This window comes from Pleurodeles waltl, chromosome 4_1 (genome assembly GCF_031143425.1).
Source record: "Pleurodeles waltl isolate 20211129_DDA chromosome 4_1, aPleWal1.hap1.20221129, whole genome shotgun sequence".
Classification (NCBI taxonomy): Eukaryota; Metazoa; Chordata; class Amphibia; order Caudata; family Salamandridae; genus Pleurodeles; species Pleurodeles waltl.
Genome location: NC_090442.1, coordinates 389475810 through 389497482, shown reverse-complemented (window position 1 = coordinate 389497482; position 21673 = coordinate 389475810). Strand labels below are relative to the sequence as shown.

The 21673-nt window shown below is 43.1% G+C and overlaps 1 protein-coding gene across 2 annotated transcripts in view; it reads right to left on the bottom strand.

Annotated features, from left to right (window-relative positions):
- The window catches only part of IRAG2 (inositol 1,4,5-triphosphate receptor associated 2), an 871311-nt gene that overhangs the window by 148774 nt on the left and 700864 nt on the right, over positions 1-21673 (bottom strand). For both annotated transcript variants that reach the window (XM_069228582.1, XM_069228581.1), the window contains exon 28: positions 4956-5044. In XM_069228582.1, the coding sequence (XP_069084683.1) occupies positions 4956-5044 (89 nt within the window). The remainder of the gene's footprint in view (positions 1-4955; positions 5045-21673) is intronic.

The window sequence follows — 21673 nt, the reverse complement described above, 5'->3', positions numbered from 1 at the left end:
GGAAACATCAAATCATATCTAAGGTCAAGGTCCCAGCAGACGCTTTTTTGTATAAATGAAACTTTTCGGGAGCTCTTGCACTTTTCAAGTATAATCCAGAAATATACTGTTAAGTCCCTCATACCTAGGAGTACCATGGACCCTAATGTGTGGAGTCACACTCTCTGTAATTGAAGAGCCTGGCAGCTGAGGATTCGATGTGGTGCCCCTGGCTTAGGCTTCAGCCCAAGGGCACGGAGAGTTTTTTCAATGGAAAAAAAAAAAAAAAAGTTTGATAGTTTCCAGGGTTTCAAAACGGTGATTAACCACTCCTCCATAAACAATTGTGCGGGAAGCCTTTGAAGCACAGATTGTTACTGCAAGACCACCCCTCCACATCCTCTATACGGTCTTCCATCAGAGTAGTAGCTACACAGAGATTAGCAACAGTCTTTTCCAATAATTCAACTTCTTGCTTGAGTTCGGTAAAATGTCCCTTAGCCATGGACATTCGTTCCAGCATGTTTCTTAAGTCTGCACAAAGCAGGCCTAACTCTGTGGCTACTGTGCCCATTTTTGCAAACATGTCCTCTTTAGAACTCATAATGGTTGCCAAAATGTCATCATAGGGGTGCTCTGGTCAGCAGCTGAATTCTGCTCTGCAACCTGTTCCGCTGTTGCACTCAGAGGCACAGGGTGCATATGATTACCTATTTTGTTAGACTGCACAGCCTTTGCAGGTTTATCTTCCGCCATATTGCACCTCTAAGGAGACCTGGGTCTCCGCGACCAGATCAACATTAGTAGTGTTCAGCAGTCGCTCTCCAGTATAAACACACCAATCAACCAGAAGCAACACCACAATGTGGGCCCACAACAGCAGCAACAGGTCATTTTAGGCCCCAGGCGCAAGAAGTTCCATCGCTTAAGACAGCATCCATGGGACCTGGAGCCCCCCAGCGCATCCAAGATCCCTTAGGCTCTCACCCCTATGCAGCTACAATGGCATTCACCATGTCCAGTGTAATATCTCCTCTTCCCCTGGTTCCTCCGGATGCCCCAGACAGCACAGTGGACCCACCGCTGGGGCACAAGAACCAGCAAATAATCACACGCTACCAATCAGGGGAGCAGGGCAGGATCATACTCACCCAGAAGGGTGAGGAGGGGAAGCCTACCGTTCCCCAAATCTAGGCTACCCCCCACAAGGTCCGCTGTCTAATTGGCCCAATCGAGCACCGGATCAGCAGTTTCCTCCAGCGTGCGTCCCACCAGCAGGCTTCAGTGTTCAAACAGGCACCCTTCCTCCAAAATTCCCCGGTGAGGCAGCAGGAGGCTGTGCAGCCTCACCAGGCCAGACAACATGAAACGGTGAGTCTGTTTAGTTGCTCAATGCCGGCACCTCCAGTAGGCCCAGACTGAGACCTATCCTTTGCAGCTCCATCGAGAGGGTCCAGGAGCCTCCTCAGCCCCGGCTGCAGGATCATGCACGTCGCCACTATTATCGCAGTTCAAGCCTGTTCATCAGTGTGTCTCGCTTGCAGGGCCATCTGCGCACAGCAGTGAACAGCCGACTAACTGCGATGATAGAGCCGTAGGCAATCCAGGGAGGAACAAGTAACATCAGAGGGGCAGGGGGTAGTAAAGAGATGGGCAGAATCAGCCAGGATTTTGCAGCGGCCAGCAGGGCTCGCCAAAAACACATCTAGGCGACCATCTTGCTTGGATATTCCCCAGGCCGATTTCGGCACAGAGGATCACATCCCCCCACGACCAAGCGCATGTTTGTTTTTTGGTGGTGGGAAGAAAACGTGGCCCTATGGATACCTGATCCTACCTAGACCTGCTCAGTGGCAACCACCATGCAAATCCCCAGCCTGCCAATGCAATTTCATGCATAACCCAGATGCCAATAAATCAAAGCCCCAGACAAGGAGTCTGTAGGTAAGGCCTAGTGAGAAAAACAAAACTTTACAATTAGAAATGGGCAGCACCTGGAGTTGACATTATGTGTTCTTGAAAACAATGCCGATACCACCTTCTGCCTTCTCCCTCGGCCATCCCTTCTAACAATGGCAAAGTTCCAAGGAAGTGAGGCAATACGTCCAGAAAAGATTCTTCATGCAGCTATGTGTCAGTAAAAAACTGGGCATCCAGATTGTTATCCACTGAAAGTTACATATATCATGGTGATGTTAAGGGAGGGATCTGCAATATATGTTAAAAAAAAAAAAAAAAAAAAAAAAAAAAAAATTCACTCCCTGGCAACCCATAAGAAGACCTAATTTCATTACCAGACAAATTATGAAAGCCATCAGAACTTCCTGGGCTGACAGTATGGCCACTATCACAAGGCTCAGCTGAGAAGTTACAAATAGAACACCTTAGCGGGCATTAATGTAGGTCCAGAAGGTCCAGAGAGGCCTTGCAGAGTTTAGAACAAACAGGCCACAGTGCATGCAGCTGCTCAGGAGTAAACACCAACCTTTCTTGCTGGTGAGAAGCAGGGCTCCTGGTCCCTGGGTCCATCGGGTATGGTAGCTGAATTACGAAATCCTGAGGAGACCCCTCAAATACTTTTGGGTCGAAACATGGACAACCCTCCCTGCACCCTCAATTGGTGGACATCTACAACTAATAAGAAGGGATTGCAAATTTACGGGAACTTCCCTATGCCTTTTTGAGCCAGTGAGATCATACAACCATTGGGAATTGTATAGGGTCTCTGTGTGTTAATTTTTGTAACTACAGTCACCATGAGATCACAGTCACATGCACTACACATTCACATATTTCACACCATCATACATATGTATGAATACAATACATGTATGATGGAAATTATTACTTTTTCCAGCACTGTTTTCTGTAGTAATGTTTTCACTTCATCATGTTGATAGCGGATGTTAAGTAGATGAGAGCCCTCATACCTATGGATGAGTTCCCTACTTTTTAATGAGTCCTACATGACATTTAGTGCACAATTATATAGCTATTGTGTGGACATTAATAATTGCATAGATTCCCCTTGGCAAATGCCTCACTTTAAGTCAGTTTTGACCTTTTAATAGGTATCACAATATATTCTGGGACTTTAAATATTGTTGTTAACACTTTAACTATGGGCTCAAAAGCCAAGTGATAAAGTGCTTTTGGGAAACAAGAGTGGATAAGCTGAAGGTATCACATGTAATAACAGAACACCTTGCAGCTATGAATTTTGTATGTGGAAAGTCTTGTCATGTTTTCACCACTATCCTATGTGCATGGTAACAGCATTCTTTTCTCCATGATCTGTCACTACACCTTGCATTGAATGTTTAAAGCCTGGGATGTTGGGCAAGTGATCTCTATAAATAATGACTTGTTTAAAAAGGGGTCAAAGTATCAAAGGTTTTCACCCATTCCGTGTCAGTGGGTAGATGTGATATTATATACTGTGCAAGATATTTATGAACCAACCATTTCACCAATAAGTGAAAGATTCAAACTACCAAAATATCAAACATGATTTTAATTTGGTCACATTCTCTATAGTGTATAACTTTAGATCAGAGCTAAAATATGTTTATAAACCCTGTAACTTTAACCCAACCACACACCACTGGAGGGAAAAAATTAAGAAGAAACAATATTTTAGTGACACCCCTAAATAACCCTCCAGCAGAATAATCTTATATCATTCTTTATTGCTGGTACCTTGTATAACAGAGTTGAATTGTGTTAGCCCCTTTAGAAAAAAATAGAAATTACCCATTCTCCTTCACTTCCTTTCATTGAATGGCATTTTAGTGTGTGGTTGTGCAGGTGTTTATCAGTGTTTATATGCTTACGTTGATGAAATCCGTTTTTCTTTCATGCGAGTTCATTAGTCATAGTTTTAAACCTAAAACAGGGTTGCATACACATTCTGTGTAAAGAGGCCTTGTTCCAAATGAAAACCTCTTGATGCTTTTCACTTAATTCCATAATTCTATTATTCAAACTGCTCACATTGGTTTTGGCCAGATTATGTCTCATTTACTAGCCTCTACCCCACACAATTGACATGGCTCCCATCTCTAGAAGCCTAAGGTACACACATCTCTGCAATGTTATCCAATCATTATGATTATGTGTATGTATCTGTTTAACTGGGATTTTGTGTTATAAAGACGTCTATAATACAAGTTCCACAAACATCAACTTTGTGTGAGGTCTAATATAAACGCACAAAGGTAAAAATTTCAGATATCTGATAGTACATGTCAGAATAGAATAGGCTCTAGTCTTGAATTTATGAAACAGTCACCATTAAGATACACTTGTTTGGTCAGTCCCTGCAAAACCACAAAAAGGGATGTGAAAAACAAAAACAAAAAAACACATTTGATGCTTACTTTATTCATCCAACATTCCCACACTTAGCTTTTCTTGCCTTTTACTGGTTTAACTCTGCTGTCAAAGGTAATCTTTAACATTATACAAAACTATTGGAAAAAATGTTAACAAACGTTTCACTTCTTACATTTTCTATAAAAACCCTCACGTTTTATGATTCACTCAAGTACACAGGGCTAATCATGTGAAGCAATCCTTCACCCTTTGGATAAATCTGCACAGTCTAGCTCTAACCCAATACTTGCAGAAAGTATGCTTAAAGCAATGAATTTTCAAAAAAGATGAAACCTTTGCTTCACGCTGCAATAAACAGAAGACCCAGCATTTGATTCATATATATTGTTGTGTAACTCATATCCATTCTTTGACTGAGATTCCTGATTTGGTGTTTCCTTTCCTAATTAAGCCCTGCAAATATCCAGTTATCTACAAATTGAGCGATCTCTCCACTTCATTGGCCCCCATGGGACTTCACCTCGCAATGTTTTATGGTTCGCTTCAACAAACATTCAAATTGTCAGAAAGCATCCTAACCGTTATTAAGAAAACAGAATTCATACTCTATTGTTTGTTTTGGATTACTGGACTACTCTTACCAGGTTTAGTTTTATTGTACCCTGAGGTGAAGTTTCCTGTTGGTCTCCGGTGATGCTCAGTTGATTAGTTTGATTATTGGCTCCAGTTTCTAAAATTTAAAAAAAGTAATACGCTGTGAATGCTCATGTAAGTTTTACATGCATCTTACACTAATAACAGCAATTGCTTACACTACAAATCACAGTAAATACAGCACTCAAAGCAAATCACTGACACTTGTTCAAACACACCCTTTAATTAATAAAATAGGTTCCACATCTCTTAAAAATCACATCTACATAATGTATTCATTAGTCAGAAGAGGTTACAAAATGTAAGTTTCATTGCACAGAAAAATGGTTGGCTTGCCTATCTACTATCATGTATTATTAAGGTCAAAACTTCTAAAAGTGATGGAAAGTTATAGTACTATTAACTTCTTTAGTGCGGGTGTCGCCCCCTGGCTGGCGCCCACACTACCTCCCTGGTGCGGATCACGACCAGTGGGCGACACCAGGGAGGGGGTTAAAAAAAAAAATCAAAAAATACCCTGGGAGACACGGAAGATCTTCTGGGTCTCCCCCCGTGCTCCCACCCGCCCCCTTGTGACATCAGCGCACCACAAGGCACGCTGTTGTCACTGTTTTGTTTTTTCCATCGGAGCACGAAGCAGCCACAAGGCCGCTTCCTGCTCCAATGGGGAAAACAGCCCCAAACGCCCTTTCCGACGTTCGGGAAGGCCTTGTTTGAAAGGGGAGACTGCGATAGAGGGCCAGGAAACCCCACTAGACACCAGGGATTTCACTTTTGGGGGGGGAAGTTCAGCCCCCTCGGAAAACGAGCGGTATTTCTTTTTTTTTTTTTTTTTTTAAAGGTAGGTGTCCCCTAGAAGGAGCACGATCGCGCCACACAGGGGCTAAATTACAAAAGAAAAAAAAAAATTGACAGGGTCGTGCGTGACCATACAGCTACTAAAAATAAATATATAGATCTAGATAGATATATCTACCTATATGTCTATCTACATATATATATATATATATATATATATATATATTAAAAAAATTATATATCACTTTTGTCAATGCGTGTGTGGTTTCCCTGGAGGCTGCGATAAAGCGATCTATATCTATATCTATCTATATCTATATCTATATCTATATCTATATATATATATATATACACACACACACATACATACACACACACACGTACACATATATATACACGCACACACTTTATATATATATTCACATACATATATATTCGCCACCAGTTGTCTTGCAGTTGCAGCTTGCGTCTTCAAAGCAATGCACATACTTCAACTGACGCGTTTCAACTGTAGCTTTTAAGCAGCAATAAAAAAGTCAAGTAAGTCTTGTGATTATGTTTCTGCTACAAAAGGATCAGACTTTTGTCTAGGGGCAGTTTTGATGCCATAAAGTAGCGCAGATTTAGATGCCTACTGCAAAGATCAAATCTGTATATTACGTAAATAGCTGAGTACATTAGTAAAGTCAGGCATTACCTGTACTATAATACAAATGAAATATGTACGGGGGGGGCTATGGAGAGATGAAGGGCACTTCTGCTGGGTGGTACTGAGGGAATCCGAGGAGGCGGTCATGGGAGTGGGAGCACCAATAATGATTGTTGGACTGGGTGCTAGAGGTGCTAAAGACTGTGACGATTGGTATATGACAAGGTGAAGTAATAGTGTGTCTTTTTTTGAGTGTCTTGAAAGAATGTGCTGATAGAGGGAAAAAGTGAAGGTAAGGTGACTTCTACTGTTGCACGTACCACACACACACACACACACACACAAGCAATTTTGTGACTGTCTACCTAGGCTAGTGTTTTAGAGCAACAGTTTAGCCAGTAGCTGAGATGGCATCTAGTTGGATGACTGCTGCTCAAGCCCTCACTCGGGTTATAGAGGACAGCTCTGACGTAGGATCAGAGACTGAGACAGCAGATACTGAGACAACATCTGAGGGACAAGTCAATGGCACAGACTCGGAGTGATTTTTCAGTCGGAGGAGTCCCGTTCGATAACTCCTCTTCCAGTGATTATGAGGGAGGTGATGATGACAGTCCTGCTGTCCCTTCGCAAGCACAGTCTGTGCAACGGGACAATAGCGGGTTAGCCCAACCCAGAGAGCAGGTGCATGTGGTGGCAAGCACATAGAGAGTGCTCTCTTGGGAGCTCCCCAATTTAGTTCAGCCCCAAAATTCACCACCCAAATCGTATTGTGGAGACATCAAAATTATCTATCACAAAACAAACTGGCTTTGTAAGGCATGCACCTGTGTTTTTGGTCCTGGACTCGGTGGCCATATAGGGAAACATACCAAACCCAGACATTTTTGGAAACTAGACATCCGGGGGAGTCCACAGAGGTGTGACTTGTGTGCATTCCCCAAAGTTTTCTTACCCAGAATACCCTGCAAAGCTGAAATGTTGAATAAAAACTCTATTTTTTCTTGCATTTCTGTCACACAAACTACAGGAATATGCTGGGATCCACAAAATTCCTACTACCCAGTGTTTCCCCACCTGTCCTGATAAAAACACTACCCCACTCAACAGTTGCCCTCATGTAAGGACCAAAATTGACCGTTGTGTGATCTATTCCTGTAGCGGGCACTAGGTCTACCCACACAAGTGAAGTACCATTTTTATCAGGAGAATTGGAGGAACGCTGGGTGGAAGGAAATTTGTGGCTCCTCAGATCACAGAACTTTCGGTCACCGAAATTTGAGGAAAAGTGTTTTTTTCACCCAATATTGAGGTTTGCAAAGTATTCTGGGTAACAGAACCTGGTGAGAGCCCCACAAGTCATCCCATCTTGGATTCCCCTAGGTGTCTAGTTTTTAAAAATGCACAGGTTTGGTAGGTTTCCTTAGGTGCCAGATGAGCTAGAAGCCAAAATCCACATCTATGCACTTTCGAAAAAACACATCAGTTTTCAATGCAAAAATGTGATGTGACCATGTTGCTTTTCCTGTTGCGGTCATTAGGCCTACCCATGCAAGTGAGGTACCATTTGTATCGGGAGACTTGGGGGAACACAGAATAGCAGAACAGGTGTTATTGCCTCTTGTCTTGCTCTACATTTTTCACTTCCAAATGTAAGCCAGTGTGTAAAAAAGACGTCTATTTAAGAAATGCCCCGTAATTCAGATGCTAGTATGGGCACCCCGGAATTCATAGATGTGCAAATAACCACTGTTTCTCAACACCATATCGTATGCCCATTTTGGAAATAGAAAAGGTTTTCTTGAAACTTATTTTTCACTCTTTATATTTCAGCAAATGAATTGCTGTATACCCGGTATAGAATGAAAACCCATTGCAAGGTGCAGCTCATTTATTGGCTCTGGGTATCAAGGGATCTTGATGAACCTACAAGCCCTATATAGCCCCGCAACCAGTCCAGCAGACATAACGGTACATTGCTTTAAAAAATCTGACATCGCAGGAAAAAGTTAGAGTAAAACATGGAGAAAAATGGCTGTTTTTTTCAGCTCAATTTCAATAGTTTTTTTATTTCAGCTGTTATTTTCTGTAGGAAAACCTAGTTGGATCTACACAAATGACCCCTTGCTGAATTCATAGTTTTTTCTACTTTTCAGACATGTTTAGCTTTCCAGGATCCAGCATTGGTTTCATACCATTCCTGTTATTAACTGGGAGGAGGCTGAAAACACAAAAATAGTAAACATGGGGTATGTCCCAGTTAAATGCCAAGATTTAGTTGAAAAATTTAGTTTTCTGATTCAAGTCTGCTTATTCCTGAAAGCTGGTGATTTTAGCACCACAATCTCTTTGTTGATGCCATTTTCAGGGAAAACCCACAAGCCTTCTTCGGCATCCTTTTTTCCCCAATTGTTTTTTAAAAAACGAAATGTTCGCTGTATTTTGGCTTATTTCTTGGTCTCCTCCAGGAGAACCAACAAACTCTGGGTACCTTTAGAATCACTAGGATGTTGGAAAAAAAGAAAGCAAATGTGGCGTGGATAGCTTATGTGGACAAAAAGTTATGAAGACCTAAGTGCGAACTACCTCAAATAGCCAAAAAAGGACTCCGCACTGGAGGAGGGAAAAATGCCCAGCAGCTAAGGGATTAAGGACACGAAGAAGAAGATTAATATTTCTATTTTCTTCAATAACAAACCATAACTCCCAACACATGGGAGAAAACTACACCACCTACAAGATTATGGTATTTAACAATAGCTGTCAACAAAGTCCATCAAAATATCCCATCCAATGTGACTGTTTCTTTGCATCCTAGTCCGTGACAGACATCGCAACTCTAAATCTGAAGATTCAAACACAAACCTTCTGCTAACACCCTACAGAAGACAAGTAATCAGACCATGTTTTGAACAATTTAAAGAAAAGACCTGTATGAATTAACTGTACGCTCGAATCAGGAATCAATTCAATACCATAGATCACAAATTGAATGCAAAAAGACAGTAAATTAAATTCCTATAACCAAATGCTTAAATATCTTAATACATGTAAACACCTCATGCAACTGAATGGAAAATTACTTGTCGCTGTGTCCTTAATAGAGTTGCAACTTTCAGGCATAATGTCTAGGAAGCATTGACTTCTATGGTATGCCCAAAGGCATGAACTACGTGTGCTCAAAGCTTACCTAGCAAAAACAGAAACAAAGCCCATACTAGGTTAACATAAAATTCCTTAAAGATTAATTAATCCTGCATTTCTTTAGAGAACTTGCCTTAACGAGGGGTAGAACTTTTCATGGATAAACATGATGTTATTTCTTACCGGACAGTGCATTTACACATACACAACCAGGTGTTAGTTCTCAGTCACATGAGCTCTTCATGGTTGTTGACATCAGTACCCTGGTCTAGTCATCTCACCACTTTCCTGAAGCTGAGCCCTTGTCTCTTTCTCCCAGAGGCATTATTGTTGTAGTCCCATACAGAGGATCATAATCCTTTAGTACTTCAGGGTTCCTCTCCCTTTTTGCCGTGTGGCAATGTAGAGGGGCTATTCCTGTTTCTGAAATCCTGCAAACAAGAATGAATGAAGCCAGGGGACGGATCCTGGTAGCTAGTCTGTGTCAACCCATTCCTCCTCTCATCCACTTTACTTTACTCATATCCCCTAAATGATTTGCTTGCTTGCAAAAGAGAATGGATACATTCTGGCAAGGGACCCAGGTACCCAGACTGTGCCCACTCTGACTGGGGGAAAGATCATGTTTTTATAGGTGTATGATCTCCATCCCTTCAGCTCCACCATGTTTCCCCTGACACTTATTGGCTGAGAATGTCTGTTCTCATCCCTGTCTCTGCATCCTGGCTGCAAGGGCCCCACCACCCCTCTATCGCCACACATCACAAGATGTAGCATGAGGTCTAAGGAAGTGCAACACATCTGAGGATTCAGTGACCACATGCCCAGAACATAATTCACTGCAAATGATATCCTTCACTGTAGGCAGAGATGTTAAGGGTCTTTGGCTAGTTCCACCGATAACCTGAACATCATGCCTCCAAAGTAATTAATTTAGCTCACTGAAATAGTGCCTATCCTACAATGTATGCATCAGTGACCTCTGTCAACTGACAGGCAGCAGATTGAGAACTGGCCAGAAGTTTCAAGCTACTGATTTGAAGTATAGGTCCTAAACTGCCCCAGTCCTTTCAAGCTTCTCCACCAGATGCAGCCAGTAATGGATTTTCTGACAGTATAATCCTCTCTATGCAGAGTGGGATCATTTCTCAGACGCACAATTTTTAGGTACTATAGTGTCCAATAGTGCAATGGACCAAGAAAGAGTTTCGACTGAGGTCAACAAGCTCACATCTCTTGCTCGAACTCAGTGTAAGTCTTTCTCAGTTACAACACCTGTCTTAGCTCCCTTGATGATGCTTTATATCCAGACTTGTAGGGTCTTCACTGAATCTGTGATAAACCCAAGAAGCTCCGGTGTATCCAAGGTAACAAGTCAGATTCTTTCTAAAAATAAATTTTTAAAACAGATCCAGTTACAAAGAAACCACCACCTGAAAGAGCTGAACCGAAATATTCTGCTTCTGTGGGATAAAAAAAAAACACATTGTACTCTCAATCAGGTGCCCTGAGACACAACTAGCTTCTGGTTTTGTAAAGACCGAGGGAACTAATCGCAACATGAATGAAAGGACATTGAACTCTCAAATCAGACCCACTAGGAAACTGGAGGAAATGCCTGTGAGGCATCTGTAAAATCAAGTGAGCATTCTGATGATCAATTCAGCCCATCCCCTAGTCTTCCAACAGGGGGCCCTCTAGTAAGTGAATGTCTTCCATCCTGTATTGCCAGTGGTCTGCCAAGGTATTGAACCCTTGTATGCTGACAACTGGGAATAAGGAATTTCCTTTCTTTTTTATTGCAAATATATTGCTTAAAAGCCTGATGGGTTAAGAATATAAATTGAACTGCCTCTTTCCACATCAATTCTCCTCTAGTCTTGCTCCATTTGGGAAGACACAATGGACATTTGGGAAGACACAATGGAACAGGCCATATAGGAGCACAATAAAAATGTAATCTGAAGAAGTGTACCATCTCTAACATCAAGTAATCCTAAAAAATCCCCCTTCAGTTGTAAAGCCAAAAGTTACTCTCCCCACCACATTTAATTAAGATTAGTTAACTCACCTCCAACAGATGTTACGCTACATCTGCGACTGCTCAAAAACATGATTCTAACCCCTAGCCTCTTTAAGGGAAGAAAGAGTTGAACCTACAGATGCCTTGATCAAAGTCACATCATCTTGGAGTACACAGGCTTTACAGACCTTGAAAGCTGCCAGAGCTGCAATGCAATCCCTTTAGTCCAACCCCATAAAAAAGCACTTTGGTGCAAGCACTCCGCAAATCAAAGCCTGGGCCTTTTTTTATGAAGTGAATGTTTCTACAAATGTTCATAGATCTTCAATGAAAGGGTCCCCAAATAACAATATTTTGAAAGAAGGCAACTCCTTTAACTTGGGATCGATCTTAAGTAAATAGACCTTTACTGTTCAGTGGTGATCACATATTTCATTTTTTTCAAAATGAAAATGATATGCTGGGCCCAGCACCATAGCATATCTGGATCACCGAAGGAGCTCAATAAGATTAATCTGTGACAGCCATTTCCCTAATTTAAGGTCATTGAACATACAAAATCAAAAAACTTGTCTTGTCAAGACTGCCCTAAGCCACGGATTCCCTTCTCAGAGTACTTCTAATGCTTGCCATTAAAAGTGACTTTCTTGAAGCCCGTCTCCAGGGTTAAAGACACCTGGCCCTCCACCAACAGCCTTTGACATTCAGCTCTCATGCAGCTCCTGATGCCCAACTATGAGTTTGTGATGTTTAGATAATGACCTGCACTCACAATGCAAACTTAGGAATTTGGAATTACTCAGAAGAGTGGATTTGGCATGGGTTATCCAAGTCAAAAGTGTATTCAGCGCCCCCAAAGGCTCCCGGTCATCTCTTTAGGTGTAGTGTCTCCATGTACGCCACTGACAATCTTGCATCTCCTCATTTCCTGACAAGTACCTGCCTCCGGACCCACTCCGATGTCCCAGTCTTATTCCTGAGAGGATAACCTATCAACCTCTGCTTCCCTTGAAGGTTGTGATGGCAGTACACTCTGGCCTGTTTCCTTACCCACCAGGAAGAAGCCTCCGTGCACTGCAACCCATGGTGTAGATATGAAGGTGTTCATCAGCCTTTCAAACAGATCAGAGTAGGCTGGTAGGCACCTCTTTTCAACTTTGTGAGATTCTTATTTACGTGGGGGAATCCAGCGTTCTCTCATTTTCGAGTGCCGGATGCAAGAAGCTGACAGATCAAACAAATTAATTTTTTCCTTTGTCTCCCTGCTTGTAGCCATAGATTTAACACTGTACAGCATGTACTGTTGAATACCTTCTGAAAATTCAGAACCCAAATGTAAGAGGATTTGACTACTTCAATATATTCTCCCTGTATAAAGAAGGCAATATCTCTTACCTCTCTCACCTCGAACAGAAACACTGGGCTAAAGAACCCAAAGCAAGAAAGGAAACCCCAGACATCAAAAGGAGATTCTGATATGACTTAGCAACATTCAGTCCAATTGAAAATATACTAAAATGGAGGAAACCGCCAAGAAAATAATTCTCAGAGGGGCCTCCTGTGAGAGACAAAGCACAGAGCCACACACAAGAGCAGGGAGCTTGCTTCATGAAGGAATATGTAGTAGGGAAGTAGCCAAACTGCAAAGAAGGAACCACTACCTGAAACAATGTTTATTGAGAGGTGCTGGTCATACTGATCCACTGAGAAAGACAACACAATTTTGCTTGCAATGGTTGAATGAGGAAAAACATTAGGCCCCCCTAACTGAGGCACAAAACAAACCACCCACCACATCTGCAGTCTGTAGGTCTTCCTCTGAGGTTTCCAGGCAGTAGGTCTCCCTTCAGCGAGGCCTCCTGTCTGGTACTGTCCTCTTTGGTCATCTGAGCCCTCTTGGAGTCATACATCAGTCTCCTTTTCTGTTTTCTCTCTCCATGGAGCAAGCAAAAAACCCTAACAGGGGTCATCCAAGTCCCTAGATGGCAGGGGGAATCAAATGTACTATGGTCTTATCGCAGCAGTCAGACAGAATCATCTTCTCTAGTGATGTTTTCAACCCAGCTCCAGGAATGGTCAAAGGATGTTGTAGTGAGGTGCCAGTCTTAGCCTGTGGACTAGCAGGTAATTGGAGAATTCCCTTCCCTCAACCCTAACTATTTTATTTTTGCTAATTTCTGGTCTGCTTTTGCAGAACTTCCAGTTCTGATTTACTACAAACAATATCATGAACCTTAAAATATGATGGCTCCCACTCTAATCCACCATCAAGCCACACGCATACTTAAATGAGGTGTCCTTACCTTAGTCAAGGTCTAAGCTGGTTTTCCCTTCTGCTGAAAATGAAGCTAGAAAATCTGGCATAGCCCTGGGAATGAAATGTAGCAATTCAGGGCAGCCCACTAATGCAATGTAAGAGCTGTTAATGCTACCCTTTGTTCTGCTATCAATTCCTGTTCCTTGCCCAGATCGTAAATCCCCGATAACTTACAACTTGTTGACATCTGTAACTAGGCTTAGAGGTCAAACCCTTATCTTCTAGTAGCACAGTCATCAACAGCCAAGCTAAGGGCACACACTTTATAAAAGTTACTTTTCCATTACGGCTTAAAAACCTAGTTTCACCACTGAATCAGATTTTCAAAACAGTGAAATATTACTTTTAATAATAGCTCTAGCATTATCCCAGGCAAAGTTATGAAATAATTATTTTGGGCAACTGCTCAAGGCAAAGTCATAGTATTCTAATTTGTTCTATGCCACCTTTTATAAATTAAGTAACCAGCTGCCTGGGCTTCAAAGGCACACTTAATACATACAAATAGCATTGTCCTACATGCCCAATGCACTTTCCCCAGCCATGTGTTTTTGCACTGCTTTTAAACTGCAGCCCAGCCAGAAATCAGTAGTGCTCCCTGGAGCCATACATTTTGTACAACCGCTTGTGAGTGATGCAAATACACAATGCAGCCACCATATGATATTTAACCTCCACATAGCTGGTGAAATTTCTGTGCTGACTCACAATGGCCATACTGGAAAGTTAAATGCACGACTGGGTGAAAATAATTTTACAGTAACATTTTAGGGATCCCACACACTATGTGGTGGACACCCAGAAGCAGCAACTTCGCTACACTTAAGGCCTGATTTAGAGTTTTGCACAAAGAGTAAACTGTTTACAAAACTCTTGGTCCACCCGTCTGATTTAGGAATGGAAGAACCATAAGGATTCCTCTGACGGAGCCCACGGTGGCTCCATTGACAGAAACCTACCTAGGTTGATGCAGTAGAGTATGGAGGAAAGGAACTGCACTACCTGCTCGATTTACAGTGAACTGTATAATGCTCTTTTTTTCTGTCACTGTTGGGTAACATTTGGCAGTGAGCAAAAGAAAAAATATAATGGCCTCTCACCCCCCCAACACACACACCCCACTGCCTAGGGGCCATTATATTAGAATGCTCCTTTGAGGGAGGTGGAAGGTAATTTGTTTTGAGTTTTTCAAAAACAAACTCCTGTTTAGGAGTTTGTTTCTGACAAATTAAAAAAGTTTAAAAGTTTGGTGACAAGCGATAACTGGTGGCGGGCATCCTCAAAACTTTTTATACTTTGAGCGAAACCACACTAGTGTCTGTTCCTTTCAAGGAATAGAGATGACCACTAGGTTGACAGTCATTTCTAAATTTCACAAATAGAGCTCCCGGTGAACACTATATGTCCTTCAAAGCCTAAGTTACGCCTTTAGTTCCTGGTACCCAGATACCCAGTCCGACTCCATAGCATGAAGAGGAATAAAATCCTTAGTTGAATGCTACAAGTGACACCAGCGCATTGGCACTTCATTCCATGCGTATGAGATCTCATCAGGAACTTGGTGAAGACTAGATGGAGATAAGGAACATATTGAGGGGCAGATGGAGAGGGAGCTTAAAGTCCTTATCCAACATCTAAAGGTGCAAATGAACACTTCATCTTTTGTGATTCTCATGCAAGCCGGAAGGAGTGAGAAGTGCTGCAACGCACATCCACCCACATGAAACCAAATGGATACTAGTCATAATCAATCAGTAGCTTCTTGATAAAGGTTGAAGTGGATGGCCTTGAGGTGTACGTAGAAAAAGGATCAGGATTAGAGAGTGAGGCACCTATTTTTTATTGTTTGCATTGGTTATTGAGAAACAATTCAGCCCAGTTCAAAATGGTCTTCCAAATTTAATAGATTATAGCATGATGTCATGACACTGAATGCCACTGAAGGCACAATCAGCAGGCACGGTTTTCCACCGTCAAAGCTAAACAATGCATCACCTATGCTTTGTAAAATGGTGGCTGCAGTGCTACTACCCGTACTGGATCCAAATTGTTGTCTTCTTCAAGCCTTCTGCTTGATTGTGTGAGCTGGTTATTTACACAACTTTATACTTGTTTGCAGAAGAATAAGAGGTCAGAAATGAGGTCAGAATTGTGCCATACCTTATGTCGTTGGGATTCTCAGATGTTTGTATAGTAGAGACACTACCTTCTTTCAAGTATTAGTGAAAGATGAATTGGGAAAGAGGGATTGTGAATAGTTTAGTCCAGAAGGGTGCCAGATGCATGAAGTCATTTCACCAGGAAGGCTGGCATAGGGTCTGAATTGTATTTAGAGGGATTGACCCTGGATATGGTGTTACTTGCTTCCATGCAGGAAAAAAGTCCTTGAAATAAGACCAATTATTATGAGATCATGTGCAGATTAGGGAAGAAACATTTGATGGATTTGATGTTTATATGGAAGACGTTAACAATAGTCTCCCTCTGTTGTAAATGCTAGTTACAGAATCCACAACAATGAGGAAAAGGGAGAGGCTCAAATTGCAGGTTTCGCAATTTTAAAGATTGTTTGTGTGACTGTTATCTTCATCAACTTGTAATCTGAAAGGGTATGTAAGGAAATGCCTCCTTGGCATGGTTACCCCCTGACTTTTTGCCTTTGCTGATGCTATGTTTTGAATTGAAAGTGTGCTGAGGCCTGCTAACCAGGCCCCAGCACCAGTGTTCTTTCCCTAACCTGTACTTTTGATTCCACAATTGGCACACCCTGGCATCCAGATAAGTCCCTTGTAACTGGTACCTCTGGTACCAAGGGCCCCGATGCCAGGGAAGGTCTCTAAGGGCTGCTGCATGTCTTATGCCACCCTGGAGACCCCTCACTCAGCACAGACACACTGCTTACCAGCTTGTGTGTGCTAGTGAGAACAAAATAAGTAAGTCGACATGGCACTCCCCTCAGGGTGCCATGCCAGCCTCTCACTGCCTATGCAGTATAGGTAAGACACCCCTCTAGCAGGCCTTACAGCCCTAAGGCAGGGTGCACTATACCATAGGTGAGGGTACCAGTGCATGAGCACTGTGCCCCTACAGTGTCTAAGCAAAACCTTAGACATTGTAAGTGCAGGGTAGCCATAAGAGTATATGGTCTGGGAGTCTGTTTTAAACGAACTCCACAGCACCATAATGGCTACACTGAAAACTGGGAAGTTTGGTATCAAACTTCTCAGCACAATAAATGCACACTGATGCCAGTGTACATTTTATTGTAAAATACACCACAGAGGGCACCTTAGAGGTGCCTCCTGAAACTTAACCGACTATCTGTGTAGGCTGACTGGTTCCAGCAGCCTGCCACACTAGAGACATGTTGCTGGCCCCATGGGGAGAGTGCCTTTGTCACTCTGAGGCCAGTAACAAAGCCTGCACTGGGTGGAGATGCTAACACCTCCCCCAGGCAGGAGCTGTAACACCTGGCGGTGAGCCTCAAAGGCTCACCCCTTTGTCACAGCACCGCAGGACACTCCAGCTTAGTGGAGTTGCCCGCCCCCTCCGGCCACGGCCCCCACTTTTGGCGGCAAGGCTGGAGGAAACAAAGAAAACAACAAGGAGGAGTCACTGGCCAGTCAGGACAGCCCCTAAGGTGTCCTGAGCTGAGGTGACTCTGACTTTTAGAAATCCTCCATCTTGTAGAAGGAGGATTCCCCCAATAGGGATAGGAATGTGACCCCCTCCCCTTGGGAGGAGGCACAAAGAGGGTGTACCCACCCTCAGGGCTAGTAGCCATTGGCTACTAACCCCCAGACCTAAACACGCCCTTAAATTTAGTATTTAAGGGCTTCCCTGAACCTAAGAATTTAGATTCCTGCAACTACAAGAAGAAGGACTGCTGAGCTGAAAAACCCCTGCAGAGGAAGACCAGAAGACACCAACTGCCTTGGCCCCAGACTTACCGGCCTGTCTCCTGCCTTCCAAAGAAACCTGCTCCAGCGACGCTTTTCAAGGGACCAGCGACCTCTGAATCCTCTGAGGACTCCCCTGCTTCGAAAAAGACAAGAAACTCCCGAGGACAGCGGCACTGCTCCAAACGAACTGCAACTTTGTTACAAGGAGCAGATTTAAAGACCCCTGCAACTCCCCGCAAGAAGCGTGAGACTTGCAACACTGCACCCGGCGACCCCGACTCGACTGGTGGAGAACAACCAACTCGGGGAGGACCCTCCGGCGACTCTACGACTGTGAGTAACCAAAGTTGTCCCCCCTGAGCCCCCACAGCGACGCCTGCAGAGGGAATCCCCAGGCTCCCCCTGACCGCGACTGTCTGAACTCCATTTCCCGACGGCTGGAAAAGACCCTGCACCCGCAGCCCCCAGCCCCTAAAGAAACGGAACTTCGGTGCAGGAGTGACCCCCAGGAGGCCCTCTCCCTTGCCCAGGTGGTGGCTACCCCGAGGAGCCCCCCCCTTGCCTGCCTGCGACGCTGAAGAGATCCCTTGATCTCTCATTGACTTCCATTGAAAACCCGACGCATGTTTGCACACTGCACCCGGCCGCCCCCGCGCTGCTGAGGGTGTACTTTCTGTGCTGACTTGTGTCCCCCCCGGTGCCCTACAAAACCCCCCTGGTCTGCCCTCCGAAGACGCGGGTACTTACCTGCTGGCAGACTGGAACCGGGGCACCCCCTTCACTCCATTGAAGCCTATGTGTTTTGGGCACCTCTTTGACCTTTGCACCTGACCGGCCCTGAGCTGCTGGTGTGATAACTTTGGGGTTGCTCTGAACCCCCAACGGTGGGCTACCTTGGACCAAAAACTAAAGCCTGTAAGTGACTTACTTACCTGTGAAAACTAACAATAACTTACCTCCCCCAGGAACTGTGAAAATTGCACTGTGTCCACTTTTAAAACAGCTTGTGTTTTATGTAAAAAGTATACATGCTAAAGTAATGATTCAAAGTTCCTAGAGTACTTACCTGCAATACCTTTCAAATGAGATATGTAGAATTTGAACCTGTGGTTCTTAAAATAAACTAAGAAAATATATTTTTCTATAACAAAACCTATTGGCTGGATTTGTCTCTGAGTGTGTGTACCTCATTTATTGTCTATGTGTATGTACAACAAATGCTTAACACTACTCCTTGGATAAGCCTACTGCTCGACCACACTACCACAAAATAGAGCATTAGTATTATCTCTTTTTACCACTATTTTACCTCTAAGGGGAACCCTTGGACTCTGTGCATGCTATTCCTTACTTTGAAATAGCACATACAGAGCCAACTTCCTACAGGGTACAATTTAGCTTCAAATGCATGTTTCTTTTAAGACTTTCTGGCACAATTATTGTTTTCACAGTTGTATACCGACGAATGAGGCTAGGTATCTGAGCGATAGAATTCAACATATTTTTTGGTTGACCTAAGATCATGTATCTGATTAAAGAGGCATTTGAAAGGATGTCATCAACCAGGAGGCTACCCTTATTGTCAATAAAGAGGTTGATGCTGGGTCTCTGGTAAAGCACGAGAGGCCCTGCTTAGAGCCTCCATTTGGGATTGCACATTTTAACCTGGCCTTTGGCAACCTTTTACTGGACTTTCACTCATGCGATAACGTACTGAGAAATCCGTGTACATGCAGCATGTATGTTGTAAGTGTTTCTGCTATCCAGTCTGTACACTACGTTCAATGTTAGGCATACGGAACGTAATGCCCTAGTAGTATGATTTTTCACAACTCCTCATTTGCAGACATATCATCACATTACCGCTGCACCACTGACAGTGCAATATGAATGTTCTTCATTCGGCAGGGAAGCACTTCTCCTAGGATTATCCTGGAATGTGGTGCACTGTGGCTGAGATGAAGCTCTGTTGACTCTTACCTTTTCTCTGTAAGGGAAAATAGCCTGCAACACCAGACTGGCTTCCCGACTTCCAGATACATCTCACCCAGGGATGGGGGTTAGGCTTTCACAAATTATCTGGCTGAGGGTTCTCCCACTATGGTCTCGATAGTGTAGGTAGTAGCAGATAGGAGTGTACAACACATGAACATTACCATGGTTGGACTGTATCCTTTTTACCATTTTCGTAATGCTGGTTATCATGCTTTGTCTCATTTGCCGAATAATTGCAGCTCATGTCTTTTATGAAGGAAAACGATTGTTGCAACAAATGCTTGAAAATACATTTTGTATCTTTCTTGTGTCTCATCTTGGGCATTCAGGGTGACAACAAAAGGGTAGATCTGTTTCCAATATTTTCTTGGAATCTGAGTAGTCATGTTAGAAATGTCAGATACCATCTGGTACCCTGGTATATTTAGGGGCTCAGATGAGGCAGTGTGACCTAGCTAGGAACTGTGTCAACATTTCCTGATAGTATAGCCGGACTGAATCCCTATATCCTGATGTATAGGTTGGCCAGATAAACAGTCTAATTTGATTCATAGGAAACGTATACCAGGTCCTTTGACATTGGTATAGTTACTGCAATGCTGAGAACATCCGTTAAGTAGATAGGATTAAAGCAGAAAGAACGAGGAGTCATTTGAAAAATCCCAGAGCAAATTTATATCACCTGCAAAAAATGTTAGACGATGATCTGGAAAAAAAATTAACACCTTTCAACAAAAGAAGTATTACCACCACATGAGTGATAATGGAAGGAGAACCTGGTGGCAGCAGAAGCAAAACAAGTTGAGGTCCACAATCAGGGGTATGCTGAAATGGATCCCAGTTTAAATTGTTTACAACGGATGGACGTTTTCAGTATAAATGTTGCTCCAACACCTACCCTTTCTTGTTGATTGAAACAGATGCTTAGGTATTCACAGGGATGAGCATACCCATGATGAGTTGGACGGATTCTTTGAGCTAGATCAGAGTTACAACCGCTGCAACCAGGTGCACTCCACCCAACAAGAAGGCTGCGAGAGCAACACTCAACTTCAAGTCCATCATATGCCCGTTTCTCATCGGAAGCGGTGGGGGGGCAATGTACTTCTCTAGATTACAACTTCTATGCAGTAATGTATAGGGTCTGATTCACAGAGGTAACTTGCACTTTTGAGTATGTTTAATACATTTCGGTATTCACAAACTGCACTTTTGCATTAACACACTTTTGTAGTAGGTCCAGCCAACCAATGGTACTGCAACACCATCCCATAGAAAATAATTGAGATAGGGGCTTACTACAAAATGTGCAAGTTGCTACAAAAGTGCAGTTTGTGTACAGGTAAAGTAGTAAACCTACTCAAAAAGGTAAGGTACTACAAAAGTGCAATATGTGAACAGCACAAAACATACTAAAAAGTGCAGTTTGTGAATTAGGCCCATAGTCTCAAAATGGCAAATACATTCATGTACCAACATTAACTATGCAGTCTTTGCCTGCTCCAAATACCAGACAGACCGTTCTAGAAAAAGGGTAGTTCTCACCTGCAAAGGTAGTATAGGGTCAGAAGATGTCTGATGGAGTATTATTGTTTTCCATTGCTCGCTATCTCATTGCCTCATTGTTTGAGGATATACAAACCCTTGACCTGTAGTACTGCGACAGTTGCTCTGGGTGAACAGGTTTGTAGGCACTCCACCCAAATCACTTGCACCCTCGTCTGACTTAAACCGTGCTTATGTTCACTCAAACTCACTCTGGCTTATAGCCATCAGAAATTACTACTGAAGTGTAGCTGTAACATGCCTGCCCTTAACTCGCCCCCAGGTGTTCATGAACTGTCCCCTCTCTCCATCATTCTCATACTCAAACAAGC